The following is an 18326-nucleotide window of genomic DNA, read 5'->3' on the forward strand; positions in this document are numbered from 1 at the left end:
CAGCATATATCTCCTTTAATAGTCTCATATAGAGCGCTGTGCTAAACGCACCTTTGGACACCCTATATATTCATAAACACAAACCAATTAATCAACAAATCAATTTGACATTTTATGCAATGGATCAATCTAATCAGATTGTTTATGCTGAAAGACCATTTATATATACTGTTCGTCAACAAGTCGAAATGAAATTAAATAGTACAGCTATTGGGAAAAAACAAAATGAATCATTTACAATCACATGGCGTATGGTGGATGTAAATCCTGGCGAAGAATTGACATTCTATTTAGATATTCAAGGCGATAGAATTGAATATGATCATAAGATATTACCTAATTCAGATTATACGACAGATAATATTACATATGAAGGATTCACAGGAAATTATTATGGAATGATGCCTATTTCGATAAGTGCTTTTGCTGGAGATTCATTTCTTACATCCGAAACTTTTACAGTTCTAGTTAACTCCCCACCGAAGTTTGAGATTCTTGATTATTCATCTTCATTAAGTGTAGGTGAGAATTTCACAATTAGAGGAAAAGCAATAGACGAAGGACAGGTAAAAATAGAAATAAGAACAGCTTCTGGCTATAGTATATATACTCAAGATTCAGTAACTTCAGACTATTTTATATGATCAACGGAGAACGTGAAATTGAATTCAAAGCAAAGTTGAATTTAATGGAAGGGGAAAATGAAATTAAAATAAGATTAATTGATAGATATGATTCTTATAGTGAAGATTATAATTTAACAATACAATATTATAATGTTGCCCCACCTCAAATTATTGATGCACGCATGACAAAAGATGTATATCAAAAATCTGAAATACCACAAATAAAATTGATAATTAGAGATGCTAGTACATCAGAAAGAATTAGTATATTTTTGAGAATTGATGACCAAGATGAATATGAAGAGTACGCATTTATAACAGGTTCGACAACAGATACATATTATGAGGATGTTCATATTTATCGACTCAAGGGTGAACAAGGAATGCACAATGTACAAATAAGAGTTTTTGATACTGTATTCAATGCGACAACCGATAATCTTTCATTTAGAATCAATGCGGAGCCTGCAATTGTCGTTACAAGTTCAATGGGATCTTATGAATCTGGTGAAAGTTACTCAATTTGGTGTCAATTAATGAACTTTGAAATAGGAACACATCCAACAGTTACATATAGATTCCTATCTGATGAAAATATTTCTTTGAATCAAGAACTTGAGATTGGATGGGAGTCCAATTCTGATTCTTTTTATATTTATATAAGGGCACCCAATGAGACAAATACATTCTATCTATATATTTATGCATTTAATGAGACAGGTTCCCTAATCACCAGCATTGCATACCCAATCAAAACCAAAATGGCACTTAAATTAATCAATGCTCAGCCCACTTTAAGTAGATTTTTAGTCCCAGGTGATGTTTCATATAAATTAACAGTTCAAGGACAAGGTCCAGTCAGGATTGCATACGAATTGAATACACGCATTTACCTGAACGACGTCTATATTCTAAACGGAGGAATACAGGAAATAAATGTCACATTTTACATAAGTGATAGCTTTTATGGATACAGAACTATTTATTTCTATATAATTGATGATGAAAATCATGAACGTTATATAAGATCTGAGCTTGCTACACGTACAAATTCAAAACCAAGTATGCAAATCAATGGAATTAGTAATTATAAATTAGGACAATCACCTAAAGTCACAATATATATAAATGATTATGATGAAAGTGACACTCTAGTTGTATATCATGGCTATGAAGTAATTTATCAATGGATTTCTACTGGCAGTATTGGACAGAATTTTGATTATTATCTTCCTCCTTGCAATTCATTAGGCCATCAAAGCGAGTTATTTGAAATAACTGATGGAAGAACACAAGTAACCAAAACATTTGATGGCCTAATGAATCAGTGAGAGTAGAAGGATTGAATCCAGGAAATGAATCAGTGAGAGTAGAAGGATTTTTGCACGGATTTTTACCAGGTGATTATGTAAGAAAATATAATATATCCGATACGTGGATTGAATTACCTGAACAAATTAGAGTCAAAGACAATTTAGATTCAGATCTTTTCGCAGTTGAAATCCCATTGAGTTTCACTCAAGAGTCCGAACCAATATCCGTTCAATTTCAAGCTTATAACAATAATTCAGAATTAGTTGCTTCATCCGAAATGTATTTTCCTTACTTTACAAGTTTTGAATGGACTTCATTCAAAGAAGAATATTCACAAAATGAAACAGCATTACTCTTCTTAAATGCCAACCCAGGTGAATTTGACATTTATTATAGAATTGATGATGGGGACATCATAAAATTCAATAACCCGGGTTATCAATCCTCTAAAACCATCCCACTTACAATGGAATTTGACGATTCGATTAGTGATCATTCATTAACTTTGTACGCAGCATATCAACCTTTTATAACATATCATTACATAACAAAGACATTTAAGGTTTCAAATAGAACAGTTCCAGAATTGGAACTGTTAAGTATTTCTAAAACTTCAGAAATCCAACTGAATGACCAAGTTAATTTAACTGTTAAAATTAAAGATGAACTTCTCGATGAATATATACGAATATTCTACAGTATTGATGGCTCAACATTCGAAATAGGTGGTGGCCAATTAACAAATGGTGAGGGAGAATTCCAATGCACAATGGAAGTTTTTACAAAATACCAAAGAAAATATATAATCTTTGCCAAAGATAGCCAAGGAACTTCATCAAATACTGTTCAGAAAGAACTCATCATCGACAGTTTCCAATATGCAAATGTTGAAGTAGTTGAATGGAAAAAGTCTTATCAACAAAACGAAGAAGCCATATTTAAGGGCAAATTGATAAATCTCCCAAAGAATCAAGTAATTAAAATTGATATTGGAGATGATTCATATGCTACTAGAACTATTCATTCAATGGAAATTACAACAGATGAAAATGGCAATAGTTCAGTGTTCGAATATAATTTTGGCAAAGTTTCAGGAAGTGGAACTTTATCTTTTTATCTTAATTGCAGAATTCAGAATGTGGTAGTTATAAATGAAAATTATCGAACAATTATTGATGAACCACCAAATCTCACAATTATCACTCCACCATTTGATAATTATCCGCAATATGCAATGATTCAAATTGATTCAATAATTAAATCATCACGTGACGTAACTATTAAAGCTTCGTTTGATGGAGTTGAATATAATTATACTTATCCAATTCAATTATGGTCATCTCCAAATTATATAATCTGTCTAGAATATGAAGGAAATGAAGAAAAAAATGTAACATTGGATCTATATGCTCAAAATGATTTAGGTACCAACTCACAAAGTTATTCTTTTGTTTTCCATTATAATCCAAACCAAATTCCAAGCGCAATTATGTCAAGAGGATGGTTCCCTTTTCAGAATACTCGAGAGAGTATTAGATTTGGAGAAATTGATGAAATATTCAATCCAACTGTTTTCTTTGTTCATCCAGTACCAGGCAAAAAATTGAAATTTTATTATCAACTAAACAATAATGAAGCAGTTTTCGTGAAAGAGGTTATTTCTGAAGAATATAACATGAGTGATGAAAACGCAGAACTGCAGACCGAAACAATACATATCGATGTCGAATATATCACTCAAGCATTACTTGCCAAAATTTTCTTTATAAGTGAAGATGGAATAAGGAGTAACATCATTATGCGTAATACTTTTATTACTCGTATGAACTACATCAAATGCGTAGCAGTTGGAGGATGGGATGAAAAACCTTTGGGATTTGCTAATGATATATACAATTTATCATGCATGGCCTATGATTATGGCGTTGGAGAGGAGGTGGAAATCATCTTTTCTTCACCTTATACAGAAACAATGAATCACACCGTTACAATAAATGAGAATTATAGAAGTGATGAAACAATATTTTCATTCCTTGCACCAAACGTCAGTTCATTCAGAATCACAATTAAATCCGGGTATTATTTCTATAGAGAAATAAATTGCAAAGTCAATGTGCCATTTACCATATATCTAGATAATATCTATAGTGATGTATACAGAATGGATGAATTTGATTACTATTATTATTTTCGATTTGGTGCACCAACAGATATTGATTACTACTGCACTTGTGAGTTTAGAGGAATTGAAAAAAGTTTTTATGGAAGAAACGAATATGGAATTGATTTCTATTTCGAAACAGACCGGTACGAAAATGTATATGGCGTTTATCCAGTAAATACCACATGTACTGATAGAAATTCTGGTGTTAGTGCTAACTTTTATAAAAATATACATTTCATTAGTTATAATAGTGGATCTGAAAGCTCATCATATTATCCATCAGGTGATCCTACCTATACATCAAGTGATTCTCACTATCCATCAAGTTCATCAAGTTCATCTCATTATCCATCGAGTTCGTCAAGTTCATCATATCATCCATCGAGTTCGTCAAGTTCATCTCATTATCCATCGAGTTCGTCAAGTTCATCATATCATCCATCGAGTTCGTCAAGTTCATCATATCATCCATTGAGTTCGTCAAGTTCATCATATCATCCATCGAGTTCGTCAAGTTCATCTCACTATCCATCGAGTTCGTCAAGTTCATCTCATTATCCATCGAATTCGTCAAGTTCATCATATCATCCATCGAGTTCGTCAAGTTCATCATATCATCCAGCAAACTCATCGAGTTCATCTCATTATCCATCGAGTTCGTCAAGTTCATCTCATTATCCATCGAGTTCGTCAAGTTCATCTCATTATCCATCGACTTCGTCAAGTTCATCTCATTATCCATCGAGTTCGTCAAGTTCATCATATTATCCAGCAAACTCATCGAGTTCATCTCATTATCCATCGAGTTCTTCATCCTCAACAACATTTACTGAGGAAACATCATCTTCATTCTCTTCAACAACAACATCGAGTGAAGAGACATCCTCCTCAACAACATCGAGTGAAGAGACATCCTCCTCAACAACATCGAGTGAAGAAACATCCTCCTCAACAACATCTAGTGAAGAAACATCTTCATCCTCCACAACATCTATTGAAGAAACATCTTCATCCTCAACGACATCTAGTGAAGAAACAACATCCTCATCCTCAACAACTTCGAGTGAAGAGACAACATCCTCATCCTCCTCAACGACATCGAGTGAAGAGACAACATCATCCTCCTCAACGACATCGAGTGAAGAGACAACATCCTCATCCTCCTCAACGACATCGAGTGAAGAGACAACATCCTCATCCTCCTCAACGACATCGAGTGAAGAGACAACATCCTCATCCTCCTCAACGACATCGAGTGAAGAGACAACATCCTCATCCTCCTCAACGACATCGAGTGAAGAGACAACATCCTCATCCTCCTCAACGACATCGAGTGAAGAGACAACATCCTCATCCTCCTCAACGACATCGAGTGAAGAGACAACATCCTCATCCTCCTCAACGACATCGAGTGAAGAGACAACATCCTCATCCTCCTCAACGACATCGAGTGAAGAGACAACATCCTCATCCTCCTCAACGACATCGAGTGAAAGACAACATCCTATCCTCCTCAACGACATCGAGTGAAGAGACAACATCCTCATCCCCTCAACGACATCGAGTGAAGAGACAACATCCTCATCCTCCTCAACGACATCGAGTGAAGAGACAACATCCTCATCCTCCTCAACGACATCGAGTGAAGAGACAACATCCTCATCCTCCTCAACGACATCGAGTGAAGAGACAACATCCTCATCCTCCACAACTTCGAGCGAAGAGACATCTTCATCCTCAACGACATCGAGCGAAGAGACAACATCATCTTCAACGACATCCAGTGAAGAAACAACATCCTCCTCAACAACATCTAGTGAAGAGACAACATCCTCATCCTCCTCAACGACATCGAGTGAAGAGACAACATCCTCATCCTCCTCAACGACATCGAGTGAAGAGACAACATCCTCATCCTCCTCAACGACATCGAGTGAAGAGACAACATCCTCATCCTCCTCAACGACATCGAGTGAAGAGACAACATCCTCATCCTCCTCAACGACATCGAGTGAAGAGACAACATCCTCATCCTCCTCAACGACATCGAGTGAAGAGACAACATCCTCATCCTCCTCAACGACATCGAGTGAAGAGACAACATCCTCATCCTCCTCAACGACATCGAGTGAAGAGACAACATCCTCATCCTCCTCAACGACATCGAGTGAAGAGACAACATCCTCATCCTCCTCAACGACATCGAGTGAAGAGACAACATCCTCATCCTCCTCAACGACATCGAGTGAAGAGACAACATCATCCTCCTCAACGACATCGAGTGAAGAGACAACATCCTCATCCTCCTCAACGACATCGAGTGAAGAGACAACATCCTCATCCTCCTCAACGACATCGAGTGAAGAGACAACATCCTCTACTCCTCAACGACATCGAGTGAAGAGACAACATCCTCATCCTCCTCAACGACATCGAGTGAAGAGACAACATCCTCATCCTCCTCAACGACATCGAGTGAAGAGACAACATCCTCATCCTCCTCAACGACATCGAGTGAAGAGACAACATCCTCATCCTCCTCAACGACATCGAGTGAAGAGACAACATCCTCATCCTCCTCAACGACATCGAGTGAAGAAACATCTTCATCCTCCTCAACGACATCGAGTGAAGAGACAACATCCTCATCCTCCTCAACGACATCGAGTGAAGAGACAACATCCTCATCCTCCTCAACGACATCGAGTGAAGAGACAACATCCTCATCCTCCTCAACGACATCGAGTGAAGAGACAACATCCTCATCCTCCTCAACGACATCGAGTGAAGAGACAACATCCTCATCCTCCTCAACGACATCGAGTGAAGAGACAACATCCTCATCCTCCTCAACGACATCGAGTGAAGAGACAACATCCTCATCCTCCTCAACGACATCGAGTGAAGAGACAACATCCTCATCCTCCTCAACGACATCGAGTGAAGAAACATCTTCATCCTCAACGACATCGAGTGAAGAGACAACATCATCCTCCTCCACAACTTCGAGCGAAGAGACATCTTCATCCTCAACGACATCGAGCGAAGAGACAACATCATCTTCAACGACATCCAGTGAAGAAACAACATCCTCCTCAACAACATCTAGTGAAGAGACAACATCTTCATCCTCAACAACATCTAGTGAAGAGACAACATCCTCTTCCTCAACAACATTGAGTGAGGAAACAACATCATCTTCATCCTCAACAACATCTAGTGAAGAGACATCTTCATCTTCATCCTCAACGACATCAAGTGAAGAAACATCTTCATCCTCAACATCATCGAGTGAAGAAACATCCTCCTCAACAACAACATCTAGTGAAGAGACAACATCATCCTCAATGACATCGAGCGAAGAGACAACATCATCCTCAACGACATCGAGTGAACAAGAAATCGTAGTTATAATCCAAACATCTTCCCAAAAGCCAGCAAGTAATCCAATAATTTCTACACCCACAATTTTGCCTCCAACAATTTCCGAACAAAGTAACAGCTCTGCAGTTTCATCAGCTTCTGATAATGATCCTAATAATAATCAAAATAGTGGGTTCTTCCAATCTTCATTTGGTAAATTCGTCCTATGGCCATTAGTTGTTTTCGCACTAATTGGCTGGGTTGCTGCTATATTCTTGTTTATTAAACTTAAAAAATCACAAGGCGCAGCTCCGAATGATGCAGCAAATGCAGACCAAGTTGATAATTCTCCTCCAAATGATGCAAATGATAATAATTTTGAAAGCGAAGATGAACCATTGGAACGAGAAGAAATATTTATTTGAAAATAACCTTTTTAATTTTATATTTAAATTTTATTTTTAATTTTTAATTTTTCCCAATTATATTATTTACGCTTCGACAACCATTTTTAATAACAAAAGTTCCTCAATTCAAAGACGCTACTTATTTGTAAAAATTTTAAAATTAATTAAAATGATTACTAAAAAATCAACATAACATACAAAAGTTTAACTAAATTAATAGATATAGATATAAATATTGGAGTAAAATCTATAATTAACGTGATCTTGGAGAAACTTCAATAAATTTCTTCTTCCTCTCATTGTATTTTGTGATTTCTGCTGATATTATCTCTGTAAATTGGATAATTGATTCAGGATCCGATTTTTTAATTATTATTGAATCAATGTCTGTAGAACTAATATGCGATTTAAATTCTGAAACTTCTAGTTCATTATTGCAAATCAAAACACTAACTAGTTGACCTTTTTGTGTGAGCTGTTTTGCAAACCAATTTAACGTCTTGATATTGAGCAGCATCATAGGGCGCTCTCTAATATCCGCTAAAAATATGGACATTGCACAATCAGAAGATTTATTTGTAACCTCTTTACCCCATAATTTCCGCAATGCTCTTGAATTCGGTATATCGATAAATCTTGCATTTACATTAATGCTTGATGATGAAGTAGCGTTCGGATCGTTTCCGTTAGTTCCTTGAGAAACAAGTTTTGTGAGAGTAAATTTAACATTTCCTGGGAGATAAAACAATTTAATTGGAGCTTTAGTAGATGTAAATCTTGTATTCGAGGATTGTTTGGGCTCAGAACTCTTGCTACTTGAACAGCCCATTTAAACTGATAATTCAAAAAAAGATTAATATTACTTTTGAGATACATTGAAATTTTGTATTCTCAATCAAAGTTTAAAAATATTACACAGCAATACTTAGGAGAAATGCATTTATTACTGTATCAAATTTACTAGATTTTTCGTTTTCTAGTTTTAAAACTTAAGAATCTTTCTCATTTCAATTCTCTTAAGCAGGCAAGATTGATTCAAGCGACCGACTTTGAAGAAAAATGCCGAGAAACGCTTCCCAATCTAATTTACTTTACTTTAATTTCATTTGTTTGATAATTATTCTTATTTTTTTTTTAATCTAAAAAAAAAAAAAAAAAAAAAAAAAAAAAAAAAAAAAAAAAGGTAGTGGGGCTTCCAGGCACTTCGTGCCTTCTAGCCCTGAAGATGTTTAGTATAAATGAAGTTCTTATATACGGGTCTTCCAGGAGCTTTTCACAAATTATATATGTTTTCATGTTTTGTCAAGACTTCTTCGTAAAATCAGACAAAAATAATGTTTAGGGTAGAAGGTTAGATATAACCTCTTTTCTAACCTCTTTTCTACCCTCTTGAATTTTCAAGACTTCTTCGTACATGTTTTGTCACTTTTCTGTCACTTTTCAGGAAAAAACATTTTTATTGTATATAAAATGAATTTTACAAAACCACCGTTACCCTTCTTTGGAAATAAGAGTAGATGTAAAGATATTCTATTGAGAGAACTTAAGAAACTACCGAATGGTCTAACATTTGTAGATTTGTTCGGTGGAAGTTTCTATATATCCCATTTGTGCCATACAATATTCCCAGACTCAAAGATTATATGCAATGACTTCGACAACTATATGGACCGTCTCAAACATATTCCAGACACAAACAATATATTGAAAGAGTTAAAAGAAAAGATACCTATAGGTAAGATGGAACGTATACCATTAGATAAGAAAAATACTGTCAGAGAGGTTTTGAAAAAAGCAGAGTATATGACTGGGATAGTATATCTCTTAGACTATTATATAGTGGTGCTATAAGAGTTCATGACATTGAAACACTTATGTCAAAAGTTTTATATCTTAACTATACAAATGTTTTATCTCTCTAAAATATTTATATTTTATATAAGGATCTTATATATTTAAAATAAATATCATTTTATTTTTTTCATTGGTGTCTGTCAAACTTACCTGCCATGGACTCTTTCATAAGTTCCATGAAATCGTCTTCGGACAATCTGGGGAAAAGTATTATGTCAGTAAGTATTCTTTTAACATCCTTACTTAAACTCTTTGCTGTCTGTACACAAATGACAACTGAGATGTTAAAGTGTCTGAGCTTCTTAAGAATTCGACACATATCTTGTTCTCTGTTCTTTAACAAAGGATGAGAGGCGAAATCATCTAAGATAAGAAGACATCTATGAGGGTAAGTCTTCCAATCGTAAGATTGCAATTTCTTCGAAATGTATTCTATCTCTTTCTGTTTGTTTCTGAAGTGGTGTTTGTCTAATATTCTCTGCATTTCCTCATTAGGTTCTTTAAACTTCGAATTTATATACTCATTTATAGCATTATACTTCAAAACTCTTCTTTGGTACTTCTTTATCCAATCTAACAACTCAGTATCCTTTATACATACTAACTTAGACTTCTTTATAATATCTTTGAACGAATTGACGGTTTGGTCAAATTGACCAGAAGTACTACAAATAACAACTAACTCATAAAATGGGTTCTTCTCATCTAGTTCTTGTTGTTGTGCAGCCATTTTAAGATAAGTGAAAGTCTTACCCGACCCAGGTGGTGCAATTAGACCTGTTATACCATTCTGAGCAAATAAGAACTTTTCATGTATAGGCTTTATCTGAGCATTTTCTAACTTCCTCTTGTTCTTGTTTAAAACATTCTCAAATTTCTTGTCAATGTCAGCAAACTTTTTTCTAACATATTTTTAGAAAAATTAAAATTTTTATCTTTTAGAAAATGTCTAGCGATTTCGCTATCTATATTCGAGACAAGCTTTTCGACAGCAAAACATCTGTAGACCATAAAACCTTACATAATGTAAACAAGAAAGGTGAATTTGTTCTAAAGTTCTGTTTCTGGGAATATGACAAGAACCATAAAACATTACAAAGAGCAGTCTTAAAATTTGTCAATGACAGACTTGTTGACAGAGATGACGCCGATTGGAAAGATGAAGTCCAACAAAAGTTCTTAGAATGCAAAGAAGACACATGCGCTGTTCTTGAAGATGAAATAGAAAACAGAATAGAAGAGCTATTAAAGGACAAAGAACTTTTACATAGATATGGTTCTGAGAAATTTGACATATCTCCACCAGAGAAGAAGAAGAAAGAAAAGAAAGAAAAGAAAGTAGAAGAAGAGAAGAAAGAACCAGAGCCAATTCCACCGAAGAAGAAATTTGACATGTAAAAATAAAATTTTATTTTTAGAACATTTCTGGGTCAATGTCAATGTTCTCTTCCTCTTTAGGAGTAAACACTGGCTTAGACTCTAATAGCTTTTTACCCAATTTACCTTGAACTTCTACAACTTTAGACTCATAATATTCATAGTCGTCTGTCTTCTTTGGTTCATAAGGTATAACAAGTTTGTATGCTTTGCCTTCTTTAAGGTTTGAGAACCTTCTGTCAAAACTTTCTTTGACTGTTAACAAACCTTCTATGTCTAAGTCTTCAAATTTCGCACCATTTTAGTCACAATAGCAAACTTAACTGGTTCGATGTTCCAAACTTTGCTGAATGAAGACTTTTCAAAATGGTAGAAATAAACATTCAAATATGTGAATGGGTCTAGTTCTTCTTTAACTCCTGACATGTACTTGTTTACTGAAATCTATTTCGTCATCTTTTCTATCGGATAAAAAATATTTTTTTTTAAAATTTACTCAGAAAAAATTTTCTTTGTATATACACCATTCTGAACATCTAAAAGACTTTTGACATTTGCCAAGAATGTTCGTTTAGACGCTGGCATATAACCATACTCTTGACAATATTGTTTATACGAATCGTACAATGACCTTTCATCTAATGACACAAAGTCAGTTTCATCTACGAACAGTTCATAAACACTCTTGTTTGCTTCTAACAATGTTTGTCTCTCTTCGGTATGTGGAATTTGTCTTGGATTGAACTTAGAAATATCTAATGTCATGAAATATGAGAACAAGTGGTTGTAAAAGTCAGATGTCAAACATTCTGACAAAGCGTCAAAATATTCAGTATCTTGCATATGAGCTTCTGACGTTCTGACAACTACATATCTTCTGTCAGAACTTTCTAACTGCATCGGAACAGCATTGTTTGAAACCATAATGAAGTTTGCAACATTTTCACAAACTCTTTGGTCTTTATACTTTCTTTCAACAACTCCAACTTTGTCTGTTATAAGACTCTTCAAAGCATCTGAGTTCAAAACTTTTGTTGTATCTATACTTTGAAGTTCATTGCAAACTATAAGTTTCATATTCTCTATTGAGGAGTTAAACTTGCCACAGATGTTTTCTAAGTTTGTCATATTCGGATTCGAATAACCTTCTAACAGTTTGCACAAAATATCTGTAAAGAAAGTATTCTTACCAGTTCCTTGTTTTCCAATTATAATGAGAGCAGTTTCATTTTTAGCACTTGGATGTTGTAAGATATTTGCAAACCAACATAAGATATACTCATAAACCTTTTCGTTTCCATTGCATATAATTTCTTTGACATGGTCTAACCAAGCTTCTATAATACTGTGTTTCCATTCTACTTGTTCGTATTTATATCCAGTGAAGATAGAATAGAAGTTTGGAGAAGGTGTATAGAACTTTATACCTCGAACTGAAAAATCTTCTAACTTTGACAATAAGATATCCCAAGCATCTAACATCTTCATGCCAACTTGTACAACTTTTATTTTCTTAAGTTTCTGTCTACATTCTTGTTCAGACACTATTGTTGCTCTTGGTTTGTTAAAGACAACATCCCATTCTTTCATGACATAACATTCTGGGGCAGAGTCAACATAAATGACTAAACGTTTCAAATTCTCGACTGCTTTGTTATAGTCTCTAAATGGACACATATTTCTGAATGCTTGGAAGTCATAAAAATCTGAAACATCTATTCTGTACATTTTTATAAAAATAAAAAAAAATATTATTTTTTTATTCTTGACTTTGTTGTTCCATTTGTTGCATTTGTTGTTCTTGAGCTATTTGTTGTTGAAGTTGTTCTTGTAATACAATACTTTCACCAGTTGCATCTTCCAATTCGAAACTTTCTGCCGTCATTGACAAATACATAGGACATAAAAGTTTTACAGGAACAAAGTTTGCGTCAACTAATGTCAACGTTATACTTGCCAAAGTGTTTGAGTTCACTAAGGTTGAAAATTCTGCATTCGAATGAACAATAGGCAAACCAGCAGAGAAAGTATTGTTTATACGCATAAGTATCTTTTGGTCATAATAGTTTCTGTCGACATTCGAATAACACTTTGAACCTAAGTTTGAAACAATATATAAGATTGGTGTGCTTAATGTCAATGGAATAGACATTCCTTGTATGACACCTTTTCCTGTTATAGGAAACTGTTGGTAGTAAAAACCAGAAATAAGTTTTGTATTATAGCTCATATCGTTTATAGTAAACTCAGTCGGACATCCAAACATAATGAAACCTGCTCTAGTTGCAGCACATGTTACACCCGTACTTAAAGTATTAAATAAGTCAACAAAACCTGTTGGTGGTATATCTGAGTAAGTATCTTCAAAGGAGTATTTTTTACCATTCACAACAATAAAGTCTTCTGGTGTCAAAAGAGCAAAACAGGCTTTAGTCGTCATTGTGTTTAAGGTTAGTTTACAATATCGTCCTTGAGGACTTTGTAAGTTTGTTGTTATAGAATTATATGACTCAGGGTTTTTAGTCGTAATAGTATAAACCATTATGTCTTCTGCCATTTACTTAGCAAATAAACTTTAATGAAATGTTGTGGTCGTCAAATATTTTTATAACGTCTGGGAAACTATATTTTAAGTTCAACGTTTCACCTCCTTTCATAACGTATATCTTGTCAATGACATTATATGAAACACCACAGCAACCAATGTCGGGTTCTATTTCTTTGATGTTTATATCGTCTGCCTCTGTCAAAAGTTTCAATAGTTCTTTCAAAACTTCATGAGGTGCAATGACATATGAGTTCACTTTTACAGGGTTGTGTTCGCCCAAGTTTAACATTATACTTAAAGCTTGACAAATCTTCTCCTGAGTTTGAAGTTTGTCTTTCAGTTGTTGGTAGTCGTTTCGAATATCTGCAACAGAACTTAAGTCTCTGTTAACTTCAGGATATGTTGGTTCTTTTACAGGAACAATTGTTATACCATCTTCGTCTTCGTATGGTTTCCCCACTTCAACATCTCTGTCTTTGACATTGACAATAACACTTTGACTGTTTGTTTGGGTTGGTGAATTTAACTTAACATCTGCCACCGCCATTAAACCTTTTGAAACACTTACGCTTCTATTTTTCGGAAATGACATTTTACTTAGAATAAAAAGATGGACGTATTCGGATATCTTATTGAATTGAAGCAGAACAAAGTTTATACTCACAAACAATACAAATACATTGACAGAATAGTTCTTTACACAAACAATGGAAAATGTTATAGAATAGCAGTCTTTGCTGAACCTAAATATTTTCATAAAGCAAAGAAAGTTGGTATAACTGAAATGGTGAAAGTTCTTGAAGCAGACAAAAATATAACTTCAAAACTTACAGATATTACTAAAGGAAAGTTTATAATACAATATTATGTCAAAACTGGCGTACTGTCAATATTTGACGGAGAGAAGTCAGTTCAAGAACAACTTACTGACCTGCTGCCAAAATCTGCTCGATGGAAGCTGTCGTTATGCCAATCTGAGGAGCCCCAGCAGGTTTCATCGAACGAATCTTCAAAAGAGCATCTTCCGTGAAAAGTGCTATTGGTTTTGTAAACTTCTTTGCTCTCAATTCATCTGGACCGTCTCTGTCACCAGTATATTGTATTTGAACTGTACCAACAGTTGAAATACTACCCATAAAGTCTTCTGAGTCAGCAAATGGAATGCCAAGCCAAAAGTTTGAACGGTCTCCATTTGTATATTGAGTTTTTTGACCTCCTGTATGAGTCCATACTTTCACATATGGCATAATAGAACTTTGCATTTCAGGGTTAATAGTTGTTGTGAAGTTGTTGTTAAAGTTCATAGCATCTAATGTCAAGTTGTATGACCTCATATCCTCAACTGTAGAATATTCTTCTCTTGGATAATATTTGCCATCTATGTTTATATGATATTTAATACCAGGGTTGTAGAAACAAGAATAGTCATTTATAGTTCGTCTGAACAGTACAAACATAGTATCTGCATGTTTCATTGCAGTTGTTAAAGCAATATCTGTTCTTGCACCTGCGGCTCCTGGATTTTGGTTTCCAACTTCACCTGCAAAGTCTTTGACAGATATTTGGTGTATAGGGAACATAAGTGGAACTGCAATATATTTGGCAGCTAAAGCATTTGAAATATCTGGGTCCAACATATAGACTGCAAGTCTGCTTTCTATTCTCTTGCATTCAAATTTTTCGCATGTGAACTTAACTGGGTCCCAAGCAGTTCCAGCAGCATTGAAATAATAGTTTACTTCATTGTTGAAGTTTGAGAAACCAAAGTCTAAGTCAACTTTGTCTTTGCAAAATTCGACGAATGACGTTTGATTTGTTCCCTTTACGTCTGTAATAGTGAATGGGTCTTGTGTTGGTGCAATGACTAAGTTATTTTTGCTTGGAGTAAGTTCGATAGAAATTTTTCCTGCCCAGTTTGGCAAGTATCTTAAAAACCTGAAGATGAGGAAAGATGACAAAGGAACTCTAAGTTTCAGTTTTACTTTAGTGGCAGCAGTTCCATCTGAACCAGAAAGGTTAACATAAACTCCTGGAACGTTAGGGTCAAGTCTTCTTATTTTCTCAATAGTTGCATACTGGTCTGTTTGTTCTCTAGCTTGTGGTTGTACTGAGTTTCTCAAAGCGAACCATTCATAGTTTGCCCATGTTACTGTTTGAACTAAGTCAGAGTTAGAATATATCTTATATCCCATGAAAACTTCTGGAGCATATTGGTATCCGACATAGAAAATTCCATTGCAACCTTTCTTGTCAGACAACTTGGAAGAAGGTTTTATTTCAATGTCTTGTTCCACGTATAAGAATGAGTTGTCAATAGAAATAATATGAAACCTGTCGCAAGCAATATCTACTGTTGTTGAAGAACCTTCTCCAAACTCACCTACGTTTCCATAAGAAACAGCAGTTGTATATTCGTAAGTTCCAGGAACTATTTCTGACCTTCTAATGGCATTATCGCATTCGTTATACCATTCGGAAACATTTCCGTTCATGGCATCCAAAACTGTTGGCGTTATATTCTGAGCGGCGTACATTTCATATGGGTAAAAATATAGAATAGTGGATTTATATGTCATAATAGAACCCACTCGGACCAAGCTTTACTTTCTTCCTGACTGAGTTTTTAACTGAATCTTTAACTCTTCTTTTTCCTTCATTGCCACTACTTTCACTAGATGAAGTTACTTCTTCACTACTTTCACTTTGTTCTACTCTTCTTCTTTGGTGTCGCTTTTGGTAACTTGCCCTCTGCTTCAAGTTGTAGCATCTTTGCCTCATGTTCACCTAGTATGTTGTAAATTTCCCATGTCCTTTTTGCCTTTGGGCTCTGGTCGCCCATCTCAGGTAACCTATATCCTAGAAAGATTTTGTCATAGTTTGTATTTGAGTCTTCGCTTATTGTTTGCATGACTCTTTCCTGAGTTTCCGGTTCAAGCTCTTCAAACAGAGCTTGTCCATATGGAATAAGCTCGTTTCCAAATATATGTTTTTGTAGCCATTCTGGTTTTCTTTCCATGTAACCAATAATATCTTTTGTGAATGGGAAAGCTTTTACCCAACGTTTCAGTCTTGCGTCATTTATTTCTGTAGTTGGTTTTATTTTGTCATGGAACATGTTTTTCAATACTAACATTTCATTTGGTACTGTCCATTTGAGTTTTCTTAAATATTCATCCCTTCTCATTTCATTGTCTGCAAAGTAAGTTTTTATGACATTTTGCAAACTTTCGTTTGCAAGGTCATGTACAATAGGTTCTCTTCCTTCTCTCTCCCTAACTTTCTTTCTAAACTCTTCACCAAATATACCATCTCTATGGTTCTGTGTAGTTCTTTGAGATAAATGTTCTAGAACGTCAGGTGTTATATTTCCCTCAGCCATGTTCATTTCATACTGGTCCAAAATATCTGCATCTTTCATATCTTTCAATGGCATTAAAGCCGCGCTGAAAATACCGTTATATCTGGTTCACCATTCACTTCCATTGCGTCTACAACTTCTTGGAATTGAGGTTGTAAGTTTATGAACCACCTATCCGGATTAGCTTTATGACCCCATTTCATTGTAGTTCCATAGTCTGCAGAAACAAAAGTAGGTTTGTTTCCATATTGGTTAGGTTCTGAATGAACTTTAAACAATGTTTCATTTCTATATGTTTTGTTGAAATTTAACCTTTTATTTTCACCGAGTTCAGCCAAAGATTGAACGTTATATGGTCGTAAGTAAAAAGGATTATTGTATTTGCGTACATTTTCTTTCAGTACTTCCATTCTATGCTGAATATTTTCATCTGATGTTGGAGTCTTTTGTATGTCGGTGAACATTTTTCGATATTCTTCTACTATGTCAGCCGAATTTTTCTTAGACTCTTGGAAAGATTCCATATTCACCTCATACTCTTGTTGAGGGTCAAGATTTTTCGGCTGTTCCAAATCTTCATCTAGTTCTGTGAAGTTAGTTTCCAAAGGAGGGACTTGTTCGTTTCCTTCAGGCTCTTCTAGCTGTTGTTGCTGAACTATTTCTTCCATGTCTGGTTGTATCTGAACTTCTTCCTGTGGAGTTTCTTGTACCTCATCTGCTGGCATTTCATATATTCCGAGACCGTTTTTAACAAGTTCCCTATCTAAGTCATCCGGACTCATAAACCTTTCTTCTTTCGTTCCGTCTCTATTTTTTACGCGTTTCATGAAGAGAGTTGAATTATCATTTAGCTCTGACATCAAATATCTCGGAGTAAATTCATTCATGTCATTTGGATGATATGCTATTAAATCATATCCCTTAGCGAGCTTGTATTTTCCAGGTTTGAGATTATATCCGATTTGATGCTCAACCATAAAGCTAAATAGGTTCGGGTCAGTATTTCCTTCCTTGAACTTTCTAATAGCTTCTTTATATCTGTCACTAAAGTCAAGAGTATCTGGGTAACCATAATCTTCCTTAAGCATTTTTAAGAATTCTTGGTTTCCTTTTTCTCTACTTCTTTTATGTCCTTGCTCTGTTTGTGGTTGTTGTTGTGCAGGGTTTTGAACTGTTGGTTGCTGTGCTGGTTGTGGAGGTGGTTGTTGTGCTGGTTTTGGTTGTGGTGCAGGTGCTGGATTTTGAACTGTTGGTTGTTGTGCAGGGTTTTGAACTGTTGGTTTTGGTTGTTGTTGTTGTGGTGCTGGATTTTGAA

At 35.0% G+C, this 18326-nt stretch overlaps 10 protein-coding genes and 2 pseudogenes across 12 annotated transcripts, besides 2 other annotated features; 5 read left to right on the plus strand and 7 right to left on the minus strand.

Moving 5' to 3' along the window:
- Positions 1–65: part of a mobile genetic element that runs on past the window's edge.
- A 54-nt stretch (positions 66–119) lies between these two features.
- Positions 120–644, plus strand: TVAGG3_0853220 (uncharacterized protein; the record flags this gene model as incomplete). The annotated part of the gene is made up of 1 exon (XM_001308248.1): positions 120–644. One exon carries the CDS (start codon positions 120–122, stop codon positions 642–644), a length of 525 nt encoding a protein of 174 aa, XP_001308249.1.
- Positions 645–688: 44 nt separating this feature from the next.
- On the plus strand, positions 689–1957 carry TVAGG3_0853230 (uncharacterized protein; the record flags this gene model as incomplete). Its single annotated transcript, XM_001308249.1, has 1 exon — positions 689–1957. One exon carries the CDS (start codon positions 689–691, stop codon positions 1955–1957), a length of 1269 nt encoding a protein of 422 aa, XP_001308250.1.
- A 449-nt stretch (positions 1958–2406) lies between these two features.
- Positions 2407–4937, plus strand: TVAGG3_0853240 (uncharacterized protein; the record flags this gene model as incomplete). The annotated part of the gene is made up of 1 exon (XM_001308250.2): positions 2407–4937. A coding segment is annotated over one exon (2531 nt), but the record flags the coding sequence as incomplete, so codon positions are not given.
- A 3190-nt stretch (positions 4938–8127) lies between these two features.
- Positions 8128–8703, minus strand: TVAGG3_0853250 (uncharacterized protein; the record flags this gene model as incomplete). The annotated part of the gene is made up of 1 exon (XM_001308251.1): positions 8128–8703. The coding sequence occupies one exon, from the start codon at positions 8701–8703 to the stop codon at positions 8128–8130; it is 576 nt and encodes a 191-aa protein (XP_001308252.1).
- Positions 8704–9026: 323 nt separating this feature from the next.
- Positions 9027–16133: a mobile genetic element.
- Positions 9856–10212, minus strand: TVAGG3_0853270 (protein of unknown function, DUF4106 family; the record flags this gene model as incomplete). The annotated part of the gene is made up of 1 exon (XM_051249320.1): positions 9856–10212. One exon carries the CDS (start codon positions 10210–10212, stop codon positions 9856–9858), a length of 357 nt encoding a protein of 118 aa, XP_051084795.1.
- On the plus strand, positions 10674–11126 carry TVAGG3_0853280 (uncharacterized protein; the record flags this gene model as incomplete). Its single annotated transcript, XM_051249321.1, has 1 exon — positions 10674–11126. One exon carries the CDS (start codon positions 10674–10676, stop codon positions 11124–11126), a length of 453 nt encoding a protein of 150 aa, XP_051084796.1.
- Positions 11598–11948, minus strand: TVAGG3_0853290 (Poxvirus D5 protein-like family; the record flags this gene model as incomplete). The annotated part of the gene is made up of 1 exon (XM_051249322.1): positions 11598–11948. The coding sequence occupies one exon, from the start codon at positions 11946–11948 to the stop codon at positions 11598–11600; it is 351 nt and encodes a 116-aa protein (XP_051084797.1).
- On the minus strand, positions 12067–12687 carry TVAGG3_0853300 (annotated as a pseudogene). The gene has a single exon. A coding segment is annotated over exon 1 (621 nt).
- Positions 13948–14200, minus strand: TVAGG3_0853310 (protein of unknown function, DUF4106 family; the record flags this gene model as incomplete). Its single annotated transcript, XM_051249323.1, has 1 exon — positions 13948–14200. A coding segment is annotated over one exon (253 nt), but the record flags the coding sequence as incomplete, so codon positions are not given.
- On the plus strand, positions 14264–14683 carry TVAGG3_0853320 (uncharacterized protein; the record flags this gene model as incomplete). Its single annotated transcript, XM_051249324.1, has 1 exon — positions 14264–14683. The coding sequence occupies one exon, from the start codon at positions 14264–14266 to the stop codon at positions 14681–14683; it is 420 nt and encodes a 139-aa protein (XP_051084799.1).
- An 85-nt stretch (positions 16134–16218) lies between the features above and the next one.
- Positions 16219–17032, minus strand: TVAGG3_0853330 (annotated as a pseudogene). Its single transcript has one exon. A coding segment is annotated over exon 1 (814 nt).
- A 102-nt stretch (positions 17033–17134) lies between these two features.
- TVAGG3_0853340 (protein of unknown function, DUF4106 family) lies at positions 17135–18099 on the minus strand (the record flags this gene model as incomplete). The annotated part of the gene is made up of 1 exon (XM_051249325.1): positions 17135–18099. A coding segment is annotated over one exon (965 nt), but the record flags the coding sequence as incomplete, so codon positions are not given.
- Positions 18100–18326: the final 227 nt, after the last annotated feature.

Source organism: Trichomonas vaginalis, chromosome VI (assembly GCF_026262505.1).
Source record: "Trichomonas vaginalis G3 chromosome VI, whole genome shotgun sequence".
NCBI lineage: Eukaryota > Parabasalia > Trichomonadida > Trichomonadidae > Trichomonas > Trichomonas vaginalis.